Source organism: Xenia sp. Carnegie-2017, unplaced genomic scaffold (genome assembly GCF_021976095.1).
Source record: "Xenia sp. Carnegie-2017 unplaced genomic scaffold, XeniaSp_v1 HiC_scaffold_14, whole genome shotgun sequence".
Lineage (NCBI taxonomy): Eukaryota > Metazoa > Cnidaria > Anthozoa > Malacalcyonacea > Xeniidae > Xenia > Xenia sp. Carnegie-2017.
This window is the reverse complement of record NW_025813447.1, coordinates 631,730-652,246: the sequence shown is the minus strand read 5'-3', so window position 1 is coordinate 652,246 and position 20,517 is coordinate 631,730. Positions and strand designations below refer to the sequence as shown.

The 20,517-nt window shown below is 34.1% G+C and overlaps 7 protein-coding genes and 4 long non-coding RNA genes across 13 annotated transcripts in view; 7 read left to right on the top strand and 4 right to left on the bottom strand.

Moving 5' to 3' along the window:
• Nucleotides 1–1,375: 1,375 nt before the first annotated feature.
• LOC124434124 lies at nucleotides 1,376–3,284 on the top strand. 2 transcript variants are annotated; one of them, XR_006944702.1, is made up of 4 exons: nucleotides 1,376–1,521; nucleotides 2,641–2,737; nucleotides 2,821–2,870; nucleotides 3,262–3,284. It is a non-coding gene; the product is annotated as an uncharacterized LOC124434124 (long non-coding RNA). The 2 variants fall into 2 exon arrangements; XR_006944701.1 differs by lacking the exon at nucleotides 3,262–3,284 and having other exon boundaries at nucleotides 2,821–3,255.
• A 117-nt stretch (nucleotides 3,285–3,401) lies between these two features.
• On the top strand, nucleotides 3,402–4,797 carry LOC124434107. The gene is made up of 2 exons (XM_046983983.1): nucleotides 3,402–3,547; nucleotides 3,676–4,797. Exons 1-2 carry the CDS (start codon nucleotides 3,402–3,404, stop codon nucleotides 4,379–4,381), a joined length of 852 nt encoding a protein of 283 aa, XP_046839939.1. The 3' UTR covers nucleotides 4,382–4,797.
• On the bottom strand, nucleotides 4,677–6,516 carry LOC124434118 (octopamine receptor beta-2R-like). The gene has a single exon (XM_046984003.1). The coding sequence runs from the start codon at nucleotides 5,813–5,815 to the stop codon at nucleotides 5,039–5,041; it is 777 nt and encodes a 258-aa protein (XP_046839959.1). The 5' UTR covers nucleotides 5,816–6,516; the 3' UTR covers nucleotides 4,677–5,038.
• The window catches only part of LOC124434110 (dynein axonemal heavy chain 6-like), an 81,556-nt gene continuing 65,832 nt past the window's right edge, over nucleotides 4,794–20,517 (top strand). The window contains exons 1-3 of the mRNA XM_046983987.1: nucleotides 4,794–4,869; nucleotides 7,749–7,829; nucleotides 11,193–11,270. Coding sequence (XP_046839943.1) covers nucleotides 4,846–4,869; nucleotides 7,749–7,829; nucleotides 11,193–11,270 — 183 coding nt within the window. The 5' untranslated portion in view covers nucleotides 4,794–4,845. The remainder of the gene's footprint in view (nucleotides 4,870–7,748; nucleotides 7,830–11,192; nucleotides 11,271–20,517) is intronic.
• On the top strand, nucleotides 8,260–10,796 carry LOC124434115 (delta-type opioid receptor-like). Of its 2 annotated transcripts, XM_046984000.1 has the most exons (3): nucleotides 8,260–8,546; nucleotides 8,969–9,142; nucleotides 9,346–10,796. In XM_046984000.1, the coding sequence occupies exon 3, from the start codon at nucleotides 9,370–9,372 to the stop codon at nucleotides 10,417–10,419; it is 1,050 nt and encodes a 349-aa protein (XP_046839956.1). In that variant the 5' UTR covers nucleotides 8,260–8,546; nucleotides 8,969–9,142; nucleotides 9,346–9,369; the 3' UTR covers nucleotides 10,420–10,796. The 2 variants fall into 2 exon arrangements, with proteins under 2 accessions (XP_046839956.1, XP_046839954.1); XM_046983998.1 differs by lacking the exon at nucleotides 8,969–9,142 and having other exon boundaries at nucleotides 8,262–8,546.
• LOC124434119 lies at nucleotides 10,797–12,016 on the bottom strand. Its single transcript, XM_046984004.1, has 3 exons — nucleotides 11,944–12,016; nucleotides 11,680–11,859; nucleotides 10,797–11,119 (listed from the first exon to the last, which is right to left on the bottom strand). The coding sequence occupies exons 1-3, from the start codon at nucleotides 12,013–12,015 to the stop codon at nucleotides 10,979–10,981; spliced, it is 393 nt and encodes a 130-aa protein (XP_046839960.1). The 5' UTR covers nucleotide 12,016; the 3' UTR covers nucleotides 10,797–10,978.
• Nucleotides 11,848–12,658, top strand: LOC124434125. The gene is made up of 2 exons (XR_006944703.1): nucleotides 11,848–12,167; nucleotides 12,245–12,658. It is a non-coding gene; the product is annotated as an uncharacterized LOC124434125 (long non-coding RNA).
• On the top strand, nucleotides 13,619–15,383 carry LOC124434117 (caspase-3-like). Its single transcript, XM_046984002.1, has 3 exons — nucleotides 13,619–13,935; nucleotides 14,188–14,235; nucleotides 14,316–15,383. Exons 1-3 carry the CDS (start codon nucleotides 13,836–13,838, stop codon nucleotides 15,086–15,088), a joined length of 921 nt encoding a protein of 306 aa, XP_046839958.1. The 5' UTR covers nucleotides 13,619–13,835; the 3' UTR covers nucleotides 15,089–15,383.
• On the bottom strand, nucleotides 15,357–16,611 carry LOC124434116 (adenosine receptor A2a-like). The gene has a single exon (XM_046984001.1). It carries the CDS (start codon nucleotides 16,366–16,368, stop codon nucleotides 15,433–15,435), a length of 936 nt encoding a protein of 311 aa, XP_046839957.1. The 5' UTR covers nucleotides 16,369–16,611; the 3' UTR covers nucleotides 15,357–15,432.
• Nucleotides 17,522–19,087, bottom strand: LOC124434122. Its single transcript, XR_006944700.1, has 2 exons — nucleotides 19,025–19,087; nucleotides 17,522–18,226 (listed from the first exon to the last, which is right to left on the bottom strand). It is a non-coding gene; the product is annotated as an uncharacterized LOC124434122 (long non-coding RNA).
• Nucleotides 19,096–20,369, top strand: LOC124434120. Its single transcript, XR_006944698.1, has 2 exons — nucleotides 19,096–19,299; nucleotides 19,371–20,369. It is a non-coding gene; the product is annotated as an uncharacterized LOC124434120 (long non-coding RNA).

Below are 20,517 nucleotides of genomic sequence, written 5' to 3'. Positions count from 1 at the left end.
CTAAGAAATGTGTTTTACAGAAATTTTAAATACGTGGAAAATGCGCGAACCATTTAGCTAAAACATCTTATCAAACTTTCCAAAGCTCTCTCTCTCAATTTGCTTTAAACATAGCTGTAATGTCTGCGAATGGAGGATTTCATTCAAAATATTATATTTAAATTTTTTATTCATTATTTACATTCAGTTTCTATCACAGAATCTCGCACGATGTGTATTGATATGGACTTATTTACGTATTGAGATGAAAGTTTACGTACTAAATATGAAACATGTTGGTTAAATATGCATAACTATTTGATATTTAGCATGCAATACTACTGGATTTCTTCCTTTGAAAATACTGTTTCATTTATAGCTTGATGTTGATATTGAATTGCCAATTTCATCGGGGGCATTTTTATCGCTCATTGGCGACCCATTTATACATGTTTTTTTTTTGAGTTTCCTACTGTTCATGTTGTTTTTAATAATTTTTCATAATTAGGCTACACAGAACAGCTGTTTTGTTTATATCTCAAGCAATATGTGCTAACCAGTAACTCCGTGTCGTGATATGATGTCATTGTGAACCATGTGTTGATTAAAAAAAAAACACGCGTTTAATTTACGTCTCATGCTTTGAATGTGCATTATTGCAGTGTAGTTCATATACATGTATTCACAATCTCATTGATATTCCAGTTTATCATGCACAAATTGATCATTTGTTCTCTAGCACAGCTGATTGACACGACTTAACTGACTATTTGAATGATGAAATGACAAATCTTGCACGACATGTCTTGGAGCTTGCTGTTTTGTATAGCCTTATTAGTCGACCAATTTTCTGTTTGTCCGCTTGATAAATGAAACAGTACTTCGTTTAAACTTTGTATTTAAAGTTCGAGATGTTTGTGAACTTACTTTTACAGCTGGGTACAATTATGTTTATAAATATGAGGTACTTCATATTTGGAGTTTGGTTTGTGGTCAAAGCTGTCCTCAAGGCTTTTCATTAAAAATAATTTTTCATTCAAAAAGCTGATGCAAAGTTAAGATTTTTCCTTGCAGCAAATGCCCGTAAAATATGAGCATACAAAAAATGCAGGATTTTGTTCATTATCATTCAGGTGGAAATTCTTTGACGTTGAAATAACTCGAAGAGAGCAAATACACACAAATGTAAATGTTACCAAAATTAAGAAATTAGAGAAACAATGAATGAGAGAAACGATACAAAGCCTTGAGAATATATCTATAGGACCATAAAGTCAAAACAAGGATGTTAATTAACTGATGTATTCATTTCAAAGGAGGCGTCCCTGTGCAACGAATAGAAACCAAGAAGGCCTTATTGAACCGAGCTAATTAAATCGCCACAAACTGTTGCGATTTCATCCTGTTAGTCATTATTCGGCACTCTCTTTCATCACAGAGATAAACAAGGTCTGCATGTTAGAAGAACGCAAGCAGCGCACAACTCAAACTTTGTGATCTTTACTTTTATGTTCAAATGGTTAAAGATCAGTAAACAACAAGGTATATCAATGTATGTTTTATGCAATATTTTATAGCTGTGTTCGTAGGCATCGCAGCATGTACAGCACGCGTTAATTTAAAAGTGTTTTAAAGGCGTCTCTTGAAGTGAATTATTTTTTTTCCTACTGCAAATAGCTACGCCATTTTTGCGAACAAAAACTTATTACAACAAGCAATTTAATTTGAATATCTTTATAGCCAATTGCTTGTGTTTATAGAATTAGCTATGTTTTTATGTCATGGCACTTTTATTAATTCTCTAAGTATTTTATGATGACACTTTTTATGATAACCATGCAACTAATATATCAATATAGCGAACTTTGATTGTGATCTTTTACGAATTTGAAGAACGTGAAAACTAATATTTACGAAGCTACAAAATCATTTTGGCGTGCAAAAAATTGTGACATCTATAACTGTGTTAAAAATACAACCCTTAATTTGAACTTTTCTCTGTAGAGGTTTTCCTCGTTAATTATAATTTGACCACCAACAATTTATACATTGTCAAGTAAACAATTGAAACAGATTTATTTAGCTATTGATTGAACTTAGCTATTTAATAACTGTTCTCTACTGTATGGACCTTGTAAAATATACATATGATCATTTTGGAAGCTATTCCTTGCAATGATGGACAAACGAATACAAAGTCGTTTTTATTCATATTGTTTTCGAAAGACAGCTATTCTAAACGAACATGACATCTAATCTTCTCTATTTTGCTTGACATGCTGCGCACTGCCTTCCAGGCATTTTGAAGATATCTGGCTGTACTCTACGATAAGATGCATTAAAAATGTGTACTTATGAAATATCTTGCACGTTTTTGGATAAAATACAAACTCTTGTTTTACGTACAAGCACAACAAAGGTCTGCTTTCATCAAAGAAATCCAAATTTCCAAATTTGAAACACTTTTTATGAAAAAGGTAATTGACAGTATAATATATGAACAGCTTTATCGCCTGTAGTGAACGGACTTTTTAAACTTTGATCAATACGCCATAAAGGTCGGCTTGGGGCTATAGTATTGATGTATGTCGATCAAAATTTACTTTATATATTGTATTTTTGCTCTAACACAAGTGTCAGTACATACCTTTTTATTGATAGAAAAAACGATTTGTTCTGTGGAAGTGTGTAATTGACATTATTTTGAAAACACAAGAACACATTGCAGGAACGCAAGTGTCGTCAATTCGTCTTAAAGGTAAATTTGGATTTTAGATTTTTTCACAAGAAAATTACTGACGCATATTTCAGTCTCTTACACGCGAAGATTCTTTTTTACAGAGTTTATTTTGTGTGTAAGAAAGCGATATTCGTTCAAAGACTGCGCGAGAGTAAGTATATGTTTCGTTTGGAAAAAGAACCATGTTGCGTTGTATTTTTATCGATATAGCATTTGTCTGGTTTATAAGTATCATGCTTGCTAGCTTGTATCAAGTATCTTGTCTTTTTGCATTCCCAAGATGAAATTTGCTTTATTTAAACTGAAATACGAGCTCATCGTCACTATGTTTCCTGCAGGGAAATGCATCACTAGAAATTGTATTTTGGCAGATTTGAATGCTCTGCGTGCAGTATGAATAATCTATTTACAGTTTTGCTGTGATTAAGTAAATTCATGATATTTATCACTGTGAGACGTCTGTCTTGATTCCTTGCATAACTTTTCACAATTGCACCAACTAAGAAATATCTTAAGCAATAAATATCTGTGTTGTCGTATAGGTTTAAAAATAATAATGAATTCCAGTAACGTATCCTTTACAAGATCTTTACCTTCTCCGACGAAAAATTCAACACAACCAAGACTATCCGTAGAAAACTATCATGTTGGTTTAATAACGTTGGCTGTCCTTATTGTGATAATGAACATTTTTGCGATACAAATCTACAAAAGACACGAGAAAATTCGACAAAATTGCATCAATATTCTTCTTGTAAGCCTTGCCGTTACTGATCTTATCGTTGGAGTTGTCCATCTTCCATTTGTGATCACTTGTGAGACATATTTGTACATGCATTCAAGAAAAACTTGCAGTTTTACATATATCATTGGCAACTTTTGTAGTTTTTCAACGGTGTTTCATATCGTTGCGCTTACAATTGAGAAATATGTTGCCGTTTTGCATCCTTTCAAAGAATCAGTGTTTCAACTAGCAGTGTTTATCGAAAGATAATAATCGCTATTTGGTTTTTTTCACTTGTATTTTCAATGATACCGATGCCTTGGATATATGGAAGTCTTCGTTATACGCCATCATTTTCTCAGTTTTTCCGTTTGTATGGTATAGCACAAACTGCTATCTTTTTGGGACTTGCGACGGTCATTTTACTATACTGCTATGTCAGAATGCTGTATCAAATTCATACGAAGCTCGCGACACAAAATATTCCTGGACGTGTTCACACGAAGGCAATAAGTGACCGCAAAACTATCTTCGTATTCTTGATGTTTTTCATGATTTTTATCGTTGGTTGGACGCCCTGGTTTTTCTTTATAAATCCTAAACATGAAAAATTGGTATCTCAAGAAGTAAAGGATTTTCTTGTTTCCTTGCGTTATCTTGGTGCTGCGCTAAACCCACTGCTCTACTCATTCCTGAAGATCGACTACAAACACGCTATCCAGGCTGACTTCAAAAAAATCTTCGTATGGTGGGCTTCGGCACCTGTAGGTTTTCAAACGATGACGCAAAGCAGCACGATACAACGAGCAAAAAATACATCAAGAAAGGGCACTTTGACCTCAGATACCTTAGACATTCACCTTACGAAAATGAAGGCAATAAACGAACAAGGAGAAGCTCAAAGTACCACATCTGAAATACCGCCTGATGGACATTGATTGATGGTTGTTGATTTACGGACAACGTCGTACACTGGTCTGTTAAAGCAGACTCTCTTTATGTATAGTGATGGAAAATATAGACCATGTCTTGTTGTTTTAGATGTTATTAATACTAAATACTGTAAATATAAAACTGTAAACATATATATATAAACGAACAACAAAGCGCGAGTGTCACGAGTTACGACATTTGAACGCTATGTGAAGGATGTAATTTAGTTGTATTTCCCACGTGTAGTAGTGGTGTAAAAACATGGCGAAGGAAGAAAAAATGGGAAGATTGTATCGCTGGTTTTTATTTCAACATTTTATTGAATTATTATCGTTAAAATTCACAGATTATAACTCATACATGTGATTAAAGTTAATTGTAAAAGTTCTCTTGGATAAGGAAAGAATTGTTTGTGAGCGAAGATGTCCTGTCTTGTGTTGCACGATTCATTCATCAAGTTTACAGTTCAATGTTGGAAGTTCTGCGAAATTTTGTAAGTATTACGTTATTTATTGGCATGCTGTCGTAGTCTGAAGAACCTATGATCTAATTACTTTGTTTTTTTTTAAATTTGTGGTGCGTCATCTTGCATTTTTGATGATAAAACCTACTTTAAAACTACTCAATCCTACTTATAACAGTAATTTTGGCGATGACTTATTTCAAACAGAATCAAACTGTGACGTCATATCGTCCAAACAACCACGTGACATTTGTCGATCAACTGTGGGAGATGGCATCTGTTCAATATTGTGGCATTCATGACGTGCAGTTATAAAGCTGTTGCTTCTAACCTTCTTTTTAATCATGCTTTTGAAAGCTTTACGAAAATCATTCTTCCAAAGTGAATACAATAATGGGTTTAGTATTGGAACTAAATATCTTGTTACTACAACAAAAAAGTACATTTTCTCACTCATTTGTATGGCATCTATTCGAGCTAGGAACCATGGTGACCATGACAACAGGAATGTCCCAAGCATTATTGCAAATGCTAGTGCGGCCTGTTTTTCTTTGGAAAATCTTGTGCTTCTATAACATCTCTGGCTTTGTCTAAGCCTTGATACTTTTATTATTTTACGTAATATGACAAAGCACATGAATGAAGACATGACAAAAGGCATGGCATATCCACTGGCAAAATGAAACTTTAAGAAAGCATTATGCTCATCATTATGTGTCTCCATCTTCTTTGAGTAAAGAATATAATCCCACCAAATTGGAATGTGAGCAAAGAGGAAAGACAAAAACCATACAAATACACTCAGTTTAATTGCCATTGACTTGCAAAACCTCAAATGATGTTTTATAGCATAACAAATTGCAAAGAGTTTTTCCGTAATGCCCAGTAGAATATGATAAACGGTTGTATAACCAAAATATGTGATAACGTAGTCGTGAATATAGCAGACAAGTAACGGAGGTGGATTGTTTGCCATTTGTTCACATTTTATTAACAATGGAACTGTCGAGGATGAAAAAAGAGATCGGAAATGGATAGACTCAAGAGAAATACATTGGAATTCACATTTCTGAGATATTTTCTCGTCATAAATAGATAAATAACGACGGAATTAAGAAAGATTGCAGCAACAGCTTGAAATGTTAAAACCAAGTGAATTACCGGCCAATTTTTCATCTTTAATACTCACAATTACTTATCGAACTTCCTTTCTCTGTTCATTTATACACGTCGATGCAAGTTATTTTGAAAAAGTGAAGACAAACGCGAGTTTTATATAATTTCGAGAGTTTATTTGCATAAGAGTCAATATTTCTTTAAGTTTTAAGCACCTTCTGGCATCCTTTCTGCCGTTTTTTTGTAATCGCAGCTGTGTGCCAACGATAACCCCCATTGGATTTTTTCGAAAATACCGGACATAACTTTTTCTTTAAATTTAGATGTGAACAACTACGTATTTCCCGTTCAGCATATGAAAATTATAACGATAAATACTTTACTTTGGCTTGAACACTTCCTTCCATAAGCTAAGAAGGTTATACTCCGAGTCTAAAGAGCGAAGGAGGAAAGACATTTTCTTGTTCGAATCAGTAAACCTAAAATAAATTCCGCCTTTGCGTTGCTGTTTTTTTAAATATACAGTGCTTTAGTATCTTAATAAAATATCTGTGGTTGATTTGAAAACATCTTTATGCTCGTTTACTTGTTTCAAGTCATTCATAACTACAAAACACAAAGACTACTTTTTTTGTCAACAAAAGCTCCGCTTATCCCAATGTTTACTTTGTGTTATAATTATTGATAAGATCGTAAGTGTGCATGTTTTCAGGTAAATGTGGGATATTTATCTTATCATGTGGCTTAATTCTTCGTATAACAGCTGCAAATGTAATATGTATTTAAGCGATAAAGATCATAGTTTGTCGCAAACATATATTATTAAAAGATCATATCAAAGATGTAAGTTATGGCACTCGCGGTTAAAATATAATAGGAAGGGGGAGTCGGTCTCGGTCAGAGATCATGTCTATTGTAGTCAGTGTCATCCACTAAACTGCTATAGTGGCGAGAATCTCTCGTCTATACGCAGTTTAAAAGAGATTTGACTCGTCTCCAATCCCTGTGGGCTTGGTAGCTCAACAGGTAGAGCGGCGGACTAGTACCTCGAAGGTGCGAGCTCAAATCTCGTCCAAGTCACATGTTTTTCATGTGCATATTAAAAACCGGATCAATATATTATGTCTATTGTAGTATCATGTGAGATTCACGTGTGATTTTGATTGCGTAGGTGTCAAGCTTTGTAAACGAAAGATGAGTTTAAACAAATATAAAATATCTCTGGAAACAACATTTTAACTATGAAACACTCTTTTCAGGGTAGGATACCAGAGGTTTTTGGGCAAAGCATGAAAAAATAATTTTTTGCTCCGCGCTTAACCCCCAACGATGTCCATTTCTACTTTTCGTCACCAGTCCTCTGTGCAGATGTCGATAATTAGATGTTGTATGTGAATTCACCTGAACGATTTTCCATGATTGGTTGATTCTAGATACTTTTTATGATACTTATAGCATTTGGTTTGCCCAGAAAATAAGTAATTTCTTTTAATTTTTCTCCTGGTAAAGGATTCGGCCATTAGTGTGAAATTGACATTCTTATTATTTTATCATCGAGGATTATGGTATCGGTTCCATGTGCAACGAGTAAAAAAGATATTTTATGTACCAGTGGGTGTAAATGGGAGTTTTTGAATTGCATTAACTCATCTACTATTCTATATGATCATAAAAATGTATATTTTTCATAGCATACTGTTTTATTTTCTGCAAATATTCATGCATATATTACAATGTCTGGAAAAATAATCGCGCCACCACCGATGTTTATAAATAACCTTTTTTTAATTTAGACATCACTGAGGATTATATTTTATCGTTTATACCAAGCAATTTATCGTACTCGCGAAGCTGCATCAAGATGTTTATGCCAGGTATAATTTTACTGTTCTTTTGTAAAAAATAAATCCTGTTTTAGTCTGGATGAATTTGACATTACTCCTCTCGAACGTTTATTTCATAACTCAAACCCGATTGGCTTATCTGATCACACGTGATCGTCTCATTGTCGCGATCTTGTCTGCTGTCACTCTTCAATTCATTGAAAACTATTTTGCAGAGATTTTAATTACAGGCAAACGAGAAACGAATGATTTTCAAACATTAATTTGCACTATAAACTGTTGTATTGAATGCAAGCGTCATTTTCCCCCGGTGACATTAACTATTTGAATGTGTGTCATTCAAGAGCGATGTTCCATTTCACCTTTAATGAAAGATTTATTAAAATGAATTAGTGGACAGGCCCTAAATAAATGGATAAATAATTTATTTTATCTAAGTCGTTAAATCCGGAAGCTTCCTTCGGTATTTTAAAGACTTAGCTTATGTTTTAAAAGACAAAAGATGTTTTTAGCTTGTTGTGTTTGATTTTCGAAATAATTGATGTTTGGATTTTTTCGTGTCGTGCATGTAAAATTAAATTGATGTCGTCTGCATAACAAGATTTCATTAACGGCCGATATTCTGCTATATTGAGTCTCACTTTCCCGCAATCGAAACATCAAGAGTTTAATTTTCACATCGTGGGAAATCAATTTCGCTTTTGTTGTTGCTGGCGAGACTTGAAGCGAAGATAAAAAGGTGAAAAGGTTAGTTTTTTTAGTTTTTGAAAAAAATCCTTTATATGCAAACATTCTTTAATATTCAACTGTGTATATTGGAAGTCGTGTTTTTTTTTGTTAAAAATGGTGAAGATTGAAAGGTTTTTATACTTGTACTCTTCCTTTGCATATATTTTTTAATGTCTTTAATATCATGTACTTTGATGCCTTCATATGAAGGATTTTTCGTAGATTTATTGACGATGAATGTGGGAACTTGTCAAATTTCAAATATCTAATAACTTATAACTAAAACTTGTCTGTCGCGAAGTAATAAATCATTTTGCAATAATAATGTGATAAGGCTTCGTTTTCGCCAACATTTGATTTGTTATGAACGATAACGAGCCTCTTAAAATAAGTTCCATCGACTTAATAATTCAAAGCTCGTTGATTATCACGTATTTTAGACAAAAAATAGTTGATAGAAGGTAGATAAAGAAGTGCATTACGACGAAGGTAAACTTTGTGCATCATTGCGTCTTCTTTATTAAAGAGTTTCTTGCAGAAATCTTTTCCGCCAAAAGCGCGAGTTTCTTACAAAACTTTCAATTAATAATCGTTTGGTTTTCATAGGTTCAAAGGTATGTGCTACAGTTCGATGCAACGTTTTATATGCAAGATTAAATTGATAACTGGAAAACAAATCTTATGTTCATCAAAGTTTTGTACTTTAAGAACTGTGATTGCGGAATAGCATTTTCAAGTGTGTTTTTTTTGATTTGCTGGATTGTGTGATGTGGTGACATGATCTAATGATATCTTTTCCTTTTCCTTAATTTATCAGCTAATCCAAGGCGAAGGAGGAGAAATGGTTGACAGCGAAGTTAGTTACAATAAAACATCAAATGATGTCGGCGCTAAAGGATGGAATATTTCATTACATACACCAATTGTTATTTTAGCTGTTCTCATTTGCGCCATCAATATTCCCATTATCATACTATACTACAAGATTCGTTCATTACGTCATAGCTCAGGAAACACATTTCTCGTTGGGTTAGCCATTGCTGATATATTGTGCGCATGCGTTATGGTCCCTTCAGCTCTCACATGTGATACGCTCTCATTGAATCACCCTAATCATTTGGATGTGTGTGTTTTTTACTGGATTTGTAGTATTACGATAACATTGGCATCTGTCTACCATATCGTGGCTGCAACCATCTCTAAATATCTTGCTATCGTTCATCCAATGAGGAACATCACTGCCTGTACGCCCGAACGTTTGAAGGCGGTCATTGCCTGCATATGGGTTGTATCTTTTTCGATCGCCCATATTCTAATCTATATACGTCATATGCCTTCTCATGAGCTACACGTGGCACGGCATCGTCACGCCATATTCCTCGTTGTCTTTGCTTTTGTTGTCCCTGCTTGTATCCTAACGATCATACATGTTCATATGTATCTGAGATTGTTGTCCAATTCCAGATCACGTGGTTTAATCACGGATGCGAGCTTCCGCTCGGAGAATAATCGTCGTGTTGCTTTGATCTTCCTCTTTATGTTTTTGTTTTTTGTTATATCTTGGTTGCCATGGTATTTGTTGTGGGCTGAAATAATTAAAGAAAACTTGAGTGTTCATGAGATGGTTTTATTTATTCGTTTTCTCGCCCCAGTCCTTAATCCAATCGTGTTTACCTTTGTGAAGCGAGATTTCCGCAAGGCTGCGCTCTCATTGCTCAGCAGAATGCGTGGAAAGCGCAAGTTTGAGAAGCAAAGATCATGTCACACCCAGGCGACTAGTTCACTCGATCAAAATGCTAGCTGTTTGGATACACCAAATCTTGACGAAATCCCACGCTGTGATCCACAGGAAGAGTCGAATCAGAATGAACCTCATACATCGTTAATGTGATCCCAATTTTAGTGGAACTTCAGAGCTCGCTCTTGTCTGTTTCAAATTGCATGAATGCTGTTGCTAAATATGCGTGTATGAGAAAAGTTGTAGAAGCGAATAGAAAATATATAAACGAGTTAATTCAAAGTTTGGAGCGTTAAAAAACACACGGAAATTTTTAAAACTACACACGAGAATCTTTGCTGATAGGTTGTTGAAGAAATTTACATTATTGCTCCATATTTTGGCTCCGTTGTTATAGTTTATGATTGCTTAACATTTGTTTCTGCTAGTCGAGGTTAAATACTCTAAAATGAAAGAATCGCGAAATTTGTTTTTCAGGCCAAATGTAATTTATACGACGTGCGTTAACATTAAATTGTTGTAAAGTTAAATGATGTTTTTGAAGATTTATTGTATTGTGTGCTGTAGTTACCTTATCAATTTGAACATAAATATTCACCAAACATTGCAAAAAATTGTTTTCTTGTAATCTGTTTAAGTTGTCCTTATAATCTTGTCAACCAAACAAATTTTTCATTTTGTTTTGCGAGTTTTGTGCTCGACTAAATATTGTTTATTCACTATCATCTTCAACAATAAACACTTCATCAAGTAAAGAAATTTCCTCAGGAGTTAAAACACAACTTCTTGGATATTCTTTTATTGCCATTGCTTTCATGGATTTATCGTGACGTTTACCAACCAAATGTTTTGTCTACAGAGAAAGCATACAATTACTTTATTAAACTGTTCATTCATTTTTGCAAAACTTTTTACTGATTCTGTAGATTGCGACAACGTTACTGCAAGCACTGGTATGTGTGATATACAATATTGTTACAGAGTGGAGGGAACTATTGTTGAAGGTACGATACTATGGTGTATTTGTTATAGCGTTTATGCATTATACCATTAAGTGATGCTGTACCATCATATGGTGTGTCTACCATACCATAGATGTACCATATGGTGTGTCTACCATACCATAAATGTACCATCATATGGTGTGTCTACCATACCATAAATGTGCGATCATATGGTGTGTCTACCTTACCATAAATGTACCATCATATGGTGTGTCTACCATACCATAAAATACCATATGGTGTGTCTACCATACAATAAATGTACCATCATATGGTGTGTCTACCATACCATAAAATACCATATGGTGTGTCTACCATACAATAAATGTACCATCATATGGTGTGTCTAGCATACCATAAATGTATTGCTAATGAAACAAAAGGTTAACAACATTCAAGTATACTCGACCCATTCGTTATCATTGGGTAACGATAGATTGCAGGCTTCACAATACCACGATCCTTCGTTTTCTTTACGATGCTTCTTCCGTAAATGTTTTTTTGATTTTATATGTTCGTTGTACATTTTCAATGATGTGAAACGCATCGTGGGACAGATATCACATCTCAATTGCGAACAAACCACGGACTAAAAATAATTAATTGACATTTATTATAGTGTATTAATTATGATTCCCAATGAGGTTATTGAATACTGGATTATTTTATAAACCTGAAGATTTCGTAGCGTTTTGTTCGAGAAACTTTGTTCGGAAATTGTGCTAAAATTTGCTTTATCCGCCATTTTGGATTTTTGAAGCATACTTCGTGTAAGCTTGCGTTTGAACGAAACGCATGCGCACTCAATCAATTATGACATCACAAACGCAACAAGTCATTTTTCTGATCATCCTCAAGATGTCTGTAATTGCAAGACATTGTGATCAAAGTTTTAAGGTAAGTTATTTTTTCTTGTGTGAATACCTAAAAACTGCGTTATTCCACTGATTGTTTGAGAATTTTACTTTATATAGCAGTTTAAACATGGCTGGAAATTGTCAAACGATAAATGTGAGGTTGACAAAACTCTAGGCCAAAATATTTGGAGGAAAAAAAATGGAAATCATATCACAAAAAAAGTAGGATGCCCTGTAGTGTGCCTCATTTGACGCCTGTAGTATACATGGTCAGCGATGTCCGCTTTAATAAATTTATTTTTGTTCTTTTGACGTTTCCAGATTTTGACTCCTGTTTCTTGCGATTCTTTGCATTTTTGGCAACAAAATCGTTGTTCCAATGCAAAAGAAAAAGTTTTTAAGTTTCCGATATCTGTAAGTGTAACTAAAGGTAATGTACGTAGAGAGTTATGTGACCGTGATGAGAAATCGATCGACAAAATACCTTTGAAGAAATTTCCTGTTACAGAACAGATCAAATCTTCATCGACATTAGAATGTTTCCCTGATGACGGTACTCGCATGGGTGATTATCCTTCATTACCCATTGCTGAGTTTGTTGAATTTACTCAGCATTTACAAGAATATCGCAAAAGATTTATGTGTCAACTTATTAAGAAGTCTAAAGCCAACTGTAGCTGTGTAAACAGTCCAGCTGAGAATGATAGACCAGTGAATGTGAACGTAACTGAAGATACAAAACACAAAGATTATAATTCAGGCGAAGACTCGCATAATGTTAAATGCATCGAAGATAAAAATGTTCCGACGATACCTCTTGCTTCATGTTCGCGACATAACAGTTACGCTGATTTGAGAGGAAAATGTAAAATTCAACATGATAAAAGTGGCGTTTTATATCATCACAAGTTGAAGAAAGACAGAAGCTTGAATGGATCAATGATGAGGCTAAAGTCAAATGGTATTAAAAATAGTTTTACTGTTACGAGCGTTTGTAGAAGTAAAAGAAACACTTTAAACAGTAAAACTTTTAATGAGAAGAATGAGTCGCATTCCTTAAAGACAGCACAATCATTAACGATGTCAGCTGGACAAAAACTGAAACATAAACAACAATTTGACAGTGTTAGTAACAAAAAACTTGAATTGTGCCGGAAGAGATGTGTAAAGGACAAAAGCAAATCTTGTATTGTCTTTCATCCTCTACCCGTTAGTATACAAAAACAATGGAAGAAGGTTATTAAGTATGAAAATGTCGCGAAATCTTGTTTGAAGCATTTGAAAGAAGACTTAAAGAAGAAGGATGAGAAGATCAAGATTTACACACCAGAATTGTCCAGAGCTTTTGTTTTTTCCTATTTTGAATTATTGAGTAAAATGAATAAATTGTAGTCATTTAGCCGTGCTATTTTAAGAAATTTTTATAAAATTTTTTCCTTCCTATAATGGATTTGTGTTTTGCTTACATACTTGTTGTACGTGTTTTAACATATTATTGTAATGTATTGATAAAGTCTTGTTTTTTCTGCTGGGATCTCTTTATGGTGAACGAAAAGCATATTACAGCGAGTAACCCATAAATCATCAGGCCCAGTGACACCTGAGTGCAGGGTCACAATTATCGACAGGAAGTTGATGAGACAAGAGAACAACATCATTACAAGTTCAACATTACAATATAAATATATTGGAAATTTTTATCGTAAGGATGGCTAGCAAATATAACATCACAATTGACAACAAAGATGGTGGAAGTATTATAATGGGTGATCAAAATCAAGTTGATATTGGCGCTGGCGGACGCGTGGGTAAGGCAAAGTTTTATAACTTTCCGTGTATGAACTGTGTGATTCTAGTGTTGTCGATCAATACATAATACATAGACGCTCGAATTATTTGATGTTACAAATTATCTAGCCAAATAGCAGGGTTCTTTTTAACTAAATTCTTAAAGCATTCATTGTTTCTCTTGTAGAAAGTTTTTAACGGGTCCAATTTGCGATAAGTTGTTTACTTTCACTTTCAATGTTTTTCTACATAAAACAATTTTTTTTCTTCAGAACGTGTTAGACCAAGAAATGAAGCTTTTGCAGTTCCAAAACAACCAGGTTTGTGTAAATTTGTAAAATGACACATTTTTTAAAATTGCTGTTGAATTCTTGCTGACTCATCAATATCTGTTACATAGTTGGTTATGAAAATGTTGGTGGCAGTAGTTTTATCCCGTCGATGAAGCATAAGATCACACAAGGATTTGCTTTAATTCTCCATAATCAATACTTTCTCAATGACAAGACACCAGACCGTGTGGGTTCTGAAAAAGATGTTGAAGAAATAAAGAAATTCTGCAAAACTGCAGGATTGGATATTAATGACACTGATCGAGAAACAGAAAACTTAAAAGCGTCTGAAATGGAAAATCTTTGTAGTGAGATTTCGAAACGAGACTTCAGTCGTTATGATGGCTTTGTTTGCTTCATTTTAAGTCATGGTGATGAAAATGGAATTTATGGAGTTGACGACGAAATCATCAGCATTCAGAAAATTGTATCAATGTTCAGAGATTGTACTGGCCTAGCTGGAAAACCAAAATTATTTTTTGTCCAAGCTTGCAGAGGTAAAAATAAAGACATGGGGATCTCCATTGATGCAGACAGCCGTCCTGTCAACCTACCCAAAATTCCCCTGGTACTGCCAACCAAGTCAGATGTACTTATTGCACATTCCACAATGGAGGGATATGAATCTTACAGAAATCGCCTGCATGGTTCTTGGTTCATCATAACCTTGATGGAAGAACTGCAATCACATGCTCATCACATGCATATAATGGATATTTTGACAATTGTTAATAATGCAATTTCTGGTTATAAGACACCTGAAGATCATAAACAAATGCCATGTCAGTTAACAACATTGACAAAGTTTGTGTACTTCAAATATCCAGCACCATTAATTTAGGGATTTTTTAAATTTGAATCCTGCTTCTCAAATATCCAATCAATCTTAGCCTAATTTCTACACAATTTCATCTATTTTTAATCAACACCTTAATATAATATTTGTCCAAAAACATTTGCATTACCTTAGGAATGCCTGGTCTGGCCATCCAGCCTATCTATTAGCAGTGAAAAGCTGTTTTTCAGGATTGTTAAAAGTAGAATCTAATTCATACTGTTAGCGGTCATGCAATTATACAACGTAATGTAAATATTACACATTCATGTCATAAATTTTTAATGTTTCAATTTATTAATTCTTTCTTTATAATAGATTTCATATAATAATTATCCCCTTACATTCATTTAAAGTGTATGTTTATAAAACAGCTCGTGCAGGTGTTTCGAAAATGCGCAACGTATATTGCGGTTGCGCAGTAAGTACGTAAGTGGATTGATGGCTGAGTTTAGGAAAACAGCCGACTCCATATACGGGACGATAGTGTACAGACTCTCCAATGTGTAACCGTGGAAGGCGCTGTAAATCCAAAAACACGTCCCGGGGTAGTAACACAAGATCATCGCTCCCAATATATAAACCATTACTTTCGTCGTTTTGATTTCGCGAAACGCGATGATCTGACGGGAAGATTTGAACGACCCCGTCATATTTTGAATCTGAAGATTGTGCCTCCTAGCTGCGAGTAGTATCTTTGTGTAGACGAGTAAAGCAGAGAGAGTTGTGAAGAATGTTAGACTGCAAATGATTAAAAAGAATCTTTCTAATGACAGATACACGCGGCAAAGGAGCAATCCAATCACTAGTATACCGCAAGCAATTAAACAGATCTTTGTATTTCGTTTGCTCATTAACAAATGATAACGTAATGGATAGTATATGGCGATATAACGGTCGTACGTTATTAGTATTATTGTGAGAAATGATAAACCACTGCAGAAAATGTATACGAGACGACTTAAGTTGAATAATGTACAATTGAAGGTTTCCAGTATCTCCATTGTTGCGCGTGTTATTGCCAGCGGTAGTGCCAGTCCTCCAACAAGAATATCACTGACAGCTAAGGTTACCAGAAGCATGTTAGATGTATTCTGTAGATTGCGATTGTTGAAATAAGTTGAAATGAATAGACCGTTTACAACGACAGTAAATACAGCCAAAAACATGTCGACGATAATGACGACTGTATTTGCCGTAATGATATTGGTTGTTGGTGTTGATGTAAGGTACGATGCTAGACCACACCAAGCAACATGAAGCTCGCTTGAGTTGAAAGAAAACATTTTTACAATAAAGCTCAATGTGGCTGCTTCTTGAACGCGTCTTTCATATAGCTGTTATCGTCTTCACTCATTGATTTCAGGATGGCCTGGGGTGTTCATTAATAGATGGCACAGATTATATGGATATTAGATGATCAATACTCTTAATTAAAATTTTCTATTTTTCTCCAAAGTCGTCATAAAACAGCATTATCTCTTATATAATGTATAATTTCGCTTAATGTATGATGTAACTTTTGCATTAAAATTGATTTAAAAACGAAGAATTGACAAAACATCTCTGCATAATGATAAGCATGATTTAGAGTATTTAAAACGAATATTCTGTTCTCCCGAGCTGTATCAAACACGCGATAGTTTCATTTAAATCTCCTTTATTTTCATGATCGTCGTAAAACTCTCAATGCGCATTTTTAACGAAATAAAACCAAAAAAACTGTATTTCAACACTTAAACAAATTTGATCGTTGAAATTTAAAGAAATGATCTTTACGCTAAATGCCACAAATAACTCTTCTATCTGATAACATATCACTAGTGATGTCATGGCAGGACGTGACGTAAATCACGTGACAACGAGACGGTATATTCAGTGGTATATTCTGTCATATCAAGTCGTGTCATAAATCATGACCGAGGTGTTTGTCTTCGACTTATTTTCAATGTTACATAAGGAATTGATCCAGAGAGGTTTTTCATTAGAAATTATCGAAAAGATTTCAAAGTTTCTTGTCTTTGAGTGAACACGTTGATGTAGTGAATAAATGTGCGATACTTAAGGTTTTATCATGTTTATTGAGGCAGGTGTTTGATGAGGAAAAAACTTCATCAGTTTAGATTCTTTCTTTACAGTGTGTTGACGACACTATTTTTCTACTGCAGTTATTTATGACGTCTTTGTTTTCATTTTACGTAAAGCGATAAAAACCAATTGATTTGGTTGTCGCCACATTGTCGCACAAATATGAAGACAATGCTTGCATAAAATTAAATGATTGGGAGAAATAAGTGTCTTGTTTTTCAAATAGTTTGAGAATGGCTGTCCAATTTGAAAAACTGTCTTTGGCTACAGAGCTTTGAGGACAGAATCTTTAAATGATGACATACATGTTTGATGAAATTTATGTGCGGTTAAAATGACAAGAAATGATCCTTTCAACGTTAATGATATCATAAATTCACTTTAATTCCTGGCTATATTACATTTCATGTCGTGTTTACTACGTTTTCATCAATTAAATACTCCTTGCATGTATATTCTTTTCTCTTTCCATGCGTATTGTTGCATCATGTTTAATCAGATATGAATTTCATACAGTTATTTAAAATATCAATGCTAGTAAAACGTTTTTATTAGATCAAATAAGTTTTTGCTGTCGTATCATGGTTGTCATAGCGATAAACTAGTGGCTGAATAAAGACACCCTGCTGTCCATGATGGCCACCCCAGTTATAATTCATCTCGTCTCTATTGGAGTTTCTTCCATCAGATTCCTTTTTATGGTTGTTGAATGGTTGTTAATATCTTTACAACATTTACATTGGTGGCCATTTTAAACCATATAAATTTCGTCAGAGTAGAAACTTGAACTGACATTTGCCTATATCCATCCAGTTCATTTCCTGCAATTTTGGTCATCGTAAAGCTCTGAAAATGTTTCGGCTTTTACTATTTTGCACGTATTCTATAAGTGTATGATATCTTTAACTCTACCCGAATCTGAACTGAAGGTTTAAGCAAACATAATGTTACAACATTTTAACATAAGCACGAAGTGCCATGGGCTTTGTTGATAACCATAGTCTGGCTTTACCATAATGTCCTTACTGTCATACAGTCTTGACTTTGACGAGTACCCTAGTTGATAAAATAGTTTATTGACATTGGTATTCATGTTTTAGAATCATTATTTGTTGAAATATTTGTTCGTCTTTTGCAATGTTACCACATAAAAGCACAACAGGAGGTAAATAAATGGAGAGTCAGAAAAAGAAATGTTTTAATAAATGGCTCAGCAGGCAATTTGTGGTCATTTGATGTTAGGAATTTTATTAATTTCAACGAAGAATCATTTCTATACAATTTGTTGAACTATACCCCACACAACGAATTTCGTTTATATCGGTGAATTGCTCAGATGAACGATGAAATTTTTTTCATTTGTTTTCTGATTTTTGGCATTAATCTTTCTCTTCGAAGCGTTGGTAGTTTAAGATTTTGTAATGCCAACGTAAGATTGACTTTGATGCAATTTTGGTTATTTAATGTTTTATTTAACAACTTTCTTGACCGTATCTGAAAATGCCTGCAAGTGATTCCTAAATGCCTGGTAACATTTTTTGTGTTTTGATTTTGTTGGCAGCCATAGTACCTGCTGGGTCGCCTCGCATTTTTATCATGTTTATTGAGACAGGTATTGAGGGGAAAAAACTTCATCAAATTAGATCCTTTCTTTACAATGTGTTGACGCGATATTCGCGACGTTTTTGTTTTATTATCTGTAAAAACTAATTTATTTGGTTGTCGCCGCATTGTCGAACAAATATAAAGGTTTTCTATGTGGGCATGGTCTGTGTAAATATCGGTTAGATTTTGCAAAACTGTAAAGAATACAATGTTGGCATGAAATTTAAGCTTAGCAACACCATCTCTCACCTCATTCTTTGAAACATCTTCATTCTCTCCCACCTCAGTCTTTGAAACATCTTTATTATCTCCCACCTCAGTCTTAGATATTAACTATAATTGAAGTCATTTCATACATAATTCCCGCACTAGGGGGCTAACTTTAATTCCACCGCTGTTTTGTTTATTCAAAACAAAAATTCTAACTGATGATAACTTTACACTATCCAGTCTTTGGCGTCTTTATAATGCTTCATAATTTTGCTACGGTAATAGGATCATTTCTTGTTTCGAAAATTTGAGAGGTATGTCTGTCAAACGAAATTTCCCTTTAAATTAAAGTACTTTTTGTAAATTACAATTGCGAATACTTCAGAACTCACCGACATTACTTTCTTGAAAGTAACTTGCTGAAATGACGACTGTCGAAGAGTTCAAAGTAGAGAAACGTTTAATCGAGAAAGCTTTTGTTTTCATAATAATGAAGTCTTTGATACAAAAAAACGAGAGGGTGCTCATGTTGACTTAAAGAATATTCTACAAGTGTGCAAAACCTTTGGCTTTACGAAACATTTGGAAATGAATTTGAGAAGAGACGGAATGGAGAAAATCCTCAAGAAGATAGAAAAGGATGACTTTGAGGAATACGATGCGTTGATTGTATTCATATCCAGTTACGGAGAACATAATGACGTCATTGGAGTATGTGGTCAGAAGATTTCTATTGACGATTTCGTTAAGTCGATGGCCAGAAATCCAACCTTAAATAACTCAAGAGAAAATAAGCCGAAACTTATTTTTTCTGAAAATAGTAACTACAGTGTGGTTAAAGCCGATCACGGCAGTGCTGTATCATTGCCTATGCATGCTGACGTTCTCGTCGCCCATTCCAATTTGCTTAGAGGCGAAACATATCATGATTCTGTGTTTGGCTCGTGGTTTATGCATTGGTTAACAACTTTTTTGAAGGATTTCGGTGACAAAATGTCGTTGACAGATATTCTTACTATGGTTAAATGACTTTGTAGCTAATTTTGATGTGAGAGGCACTAAGGATCAAGTGCCTTGTTTTTCGAGCAGTTTGAGAATGGCTCTCCGTTTTCAAAGAGTTGTGTAAGCCACATAGTTGCGCTTGCAAAATTCTAAATATGGACAAGTTTCATTTATGCACTATCAGTTCAGTGTTTAAAATACTAATATTAATATTTCGACCAATGTCGTCGAGAAATTTTTATTTTATTAATATATTATGTATAGAATCAAGTACACTTAACAAATGAGTAAATAAATGAATAGATAAATAAATACGTTGCACAATACGTAGAGAGTTGAAACACTAATACTTGAGATTGCAATATATATTTTTATATCTTTATATGTTTTTTTGTTCATGTTTTGCAAAGTTACATTATAATAACAAGACAGGAGGTATGAAAGCACGAATACAGAAATATTTTAATTAATGACACAGCAGGAAGCTTTCGTCATTTGTTGTCGACGATTTTAATTATTTTATTGATATT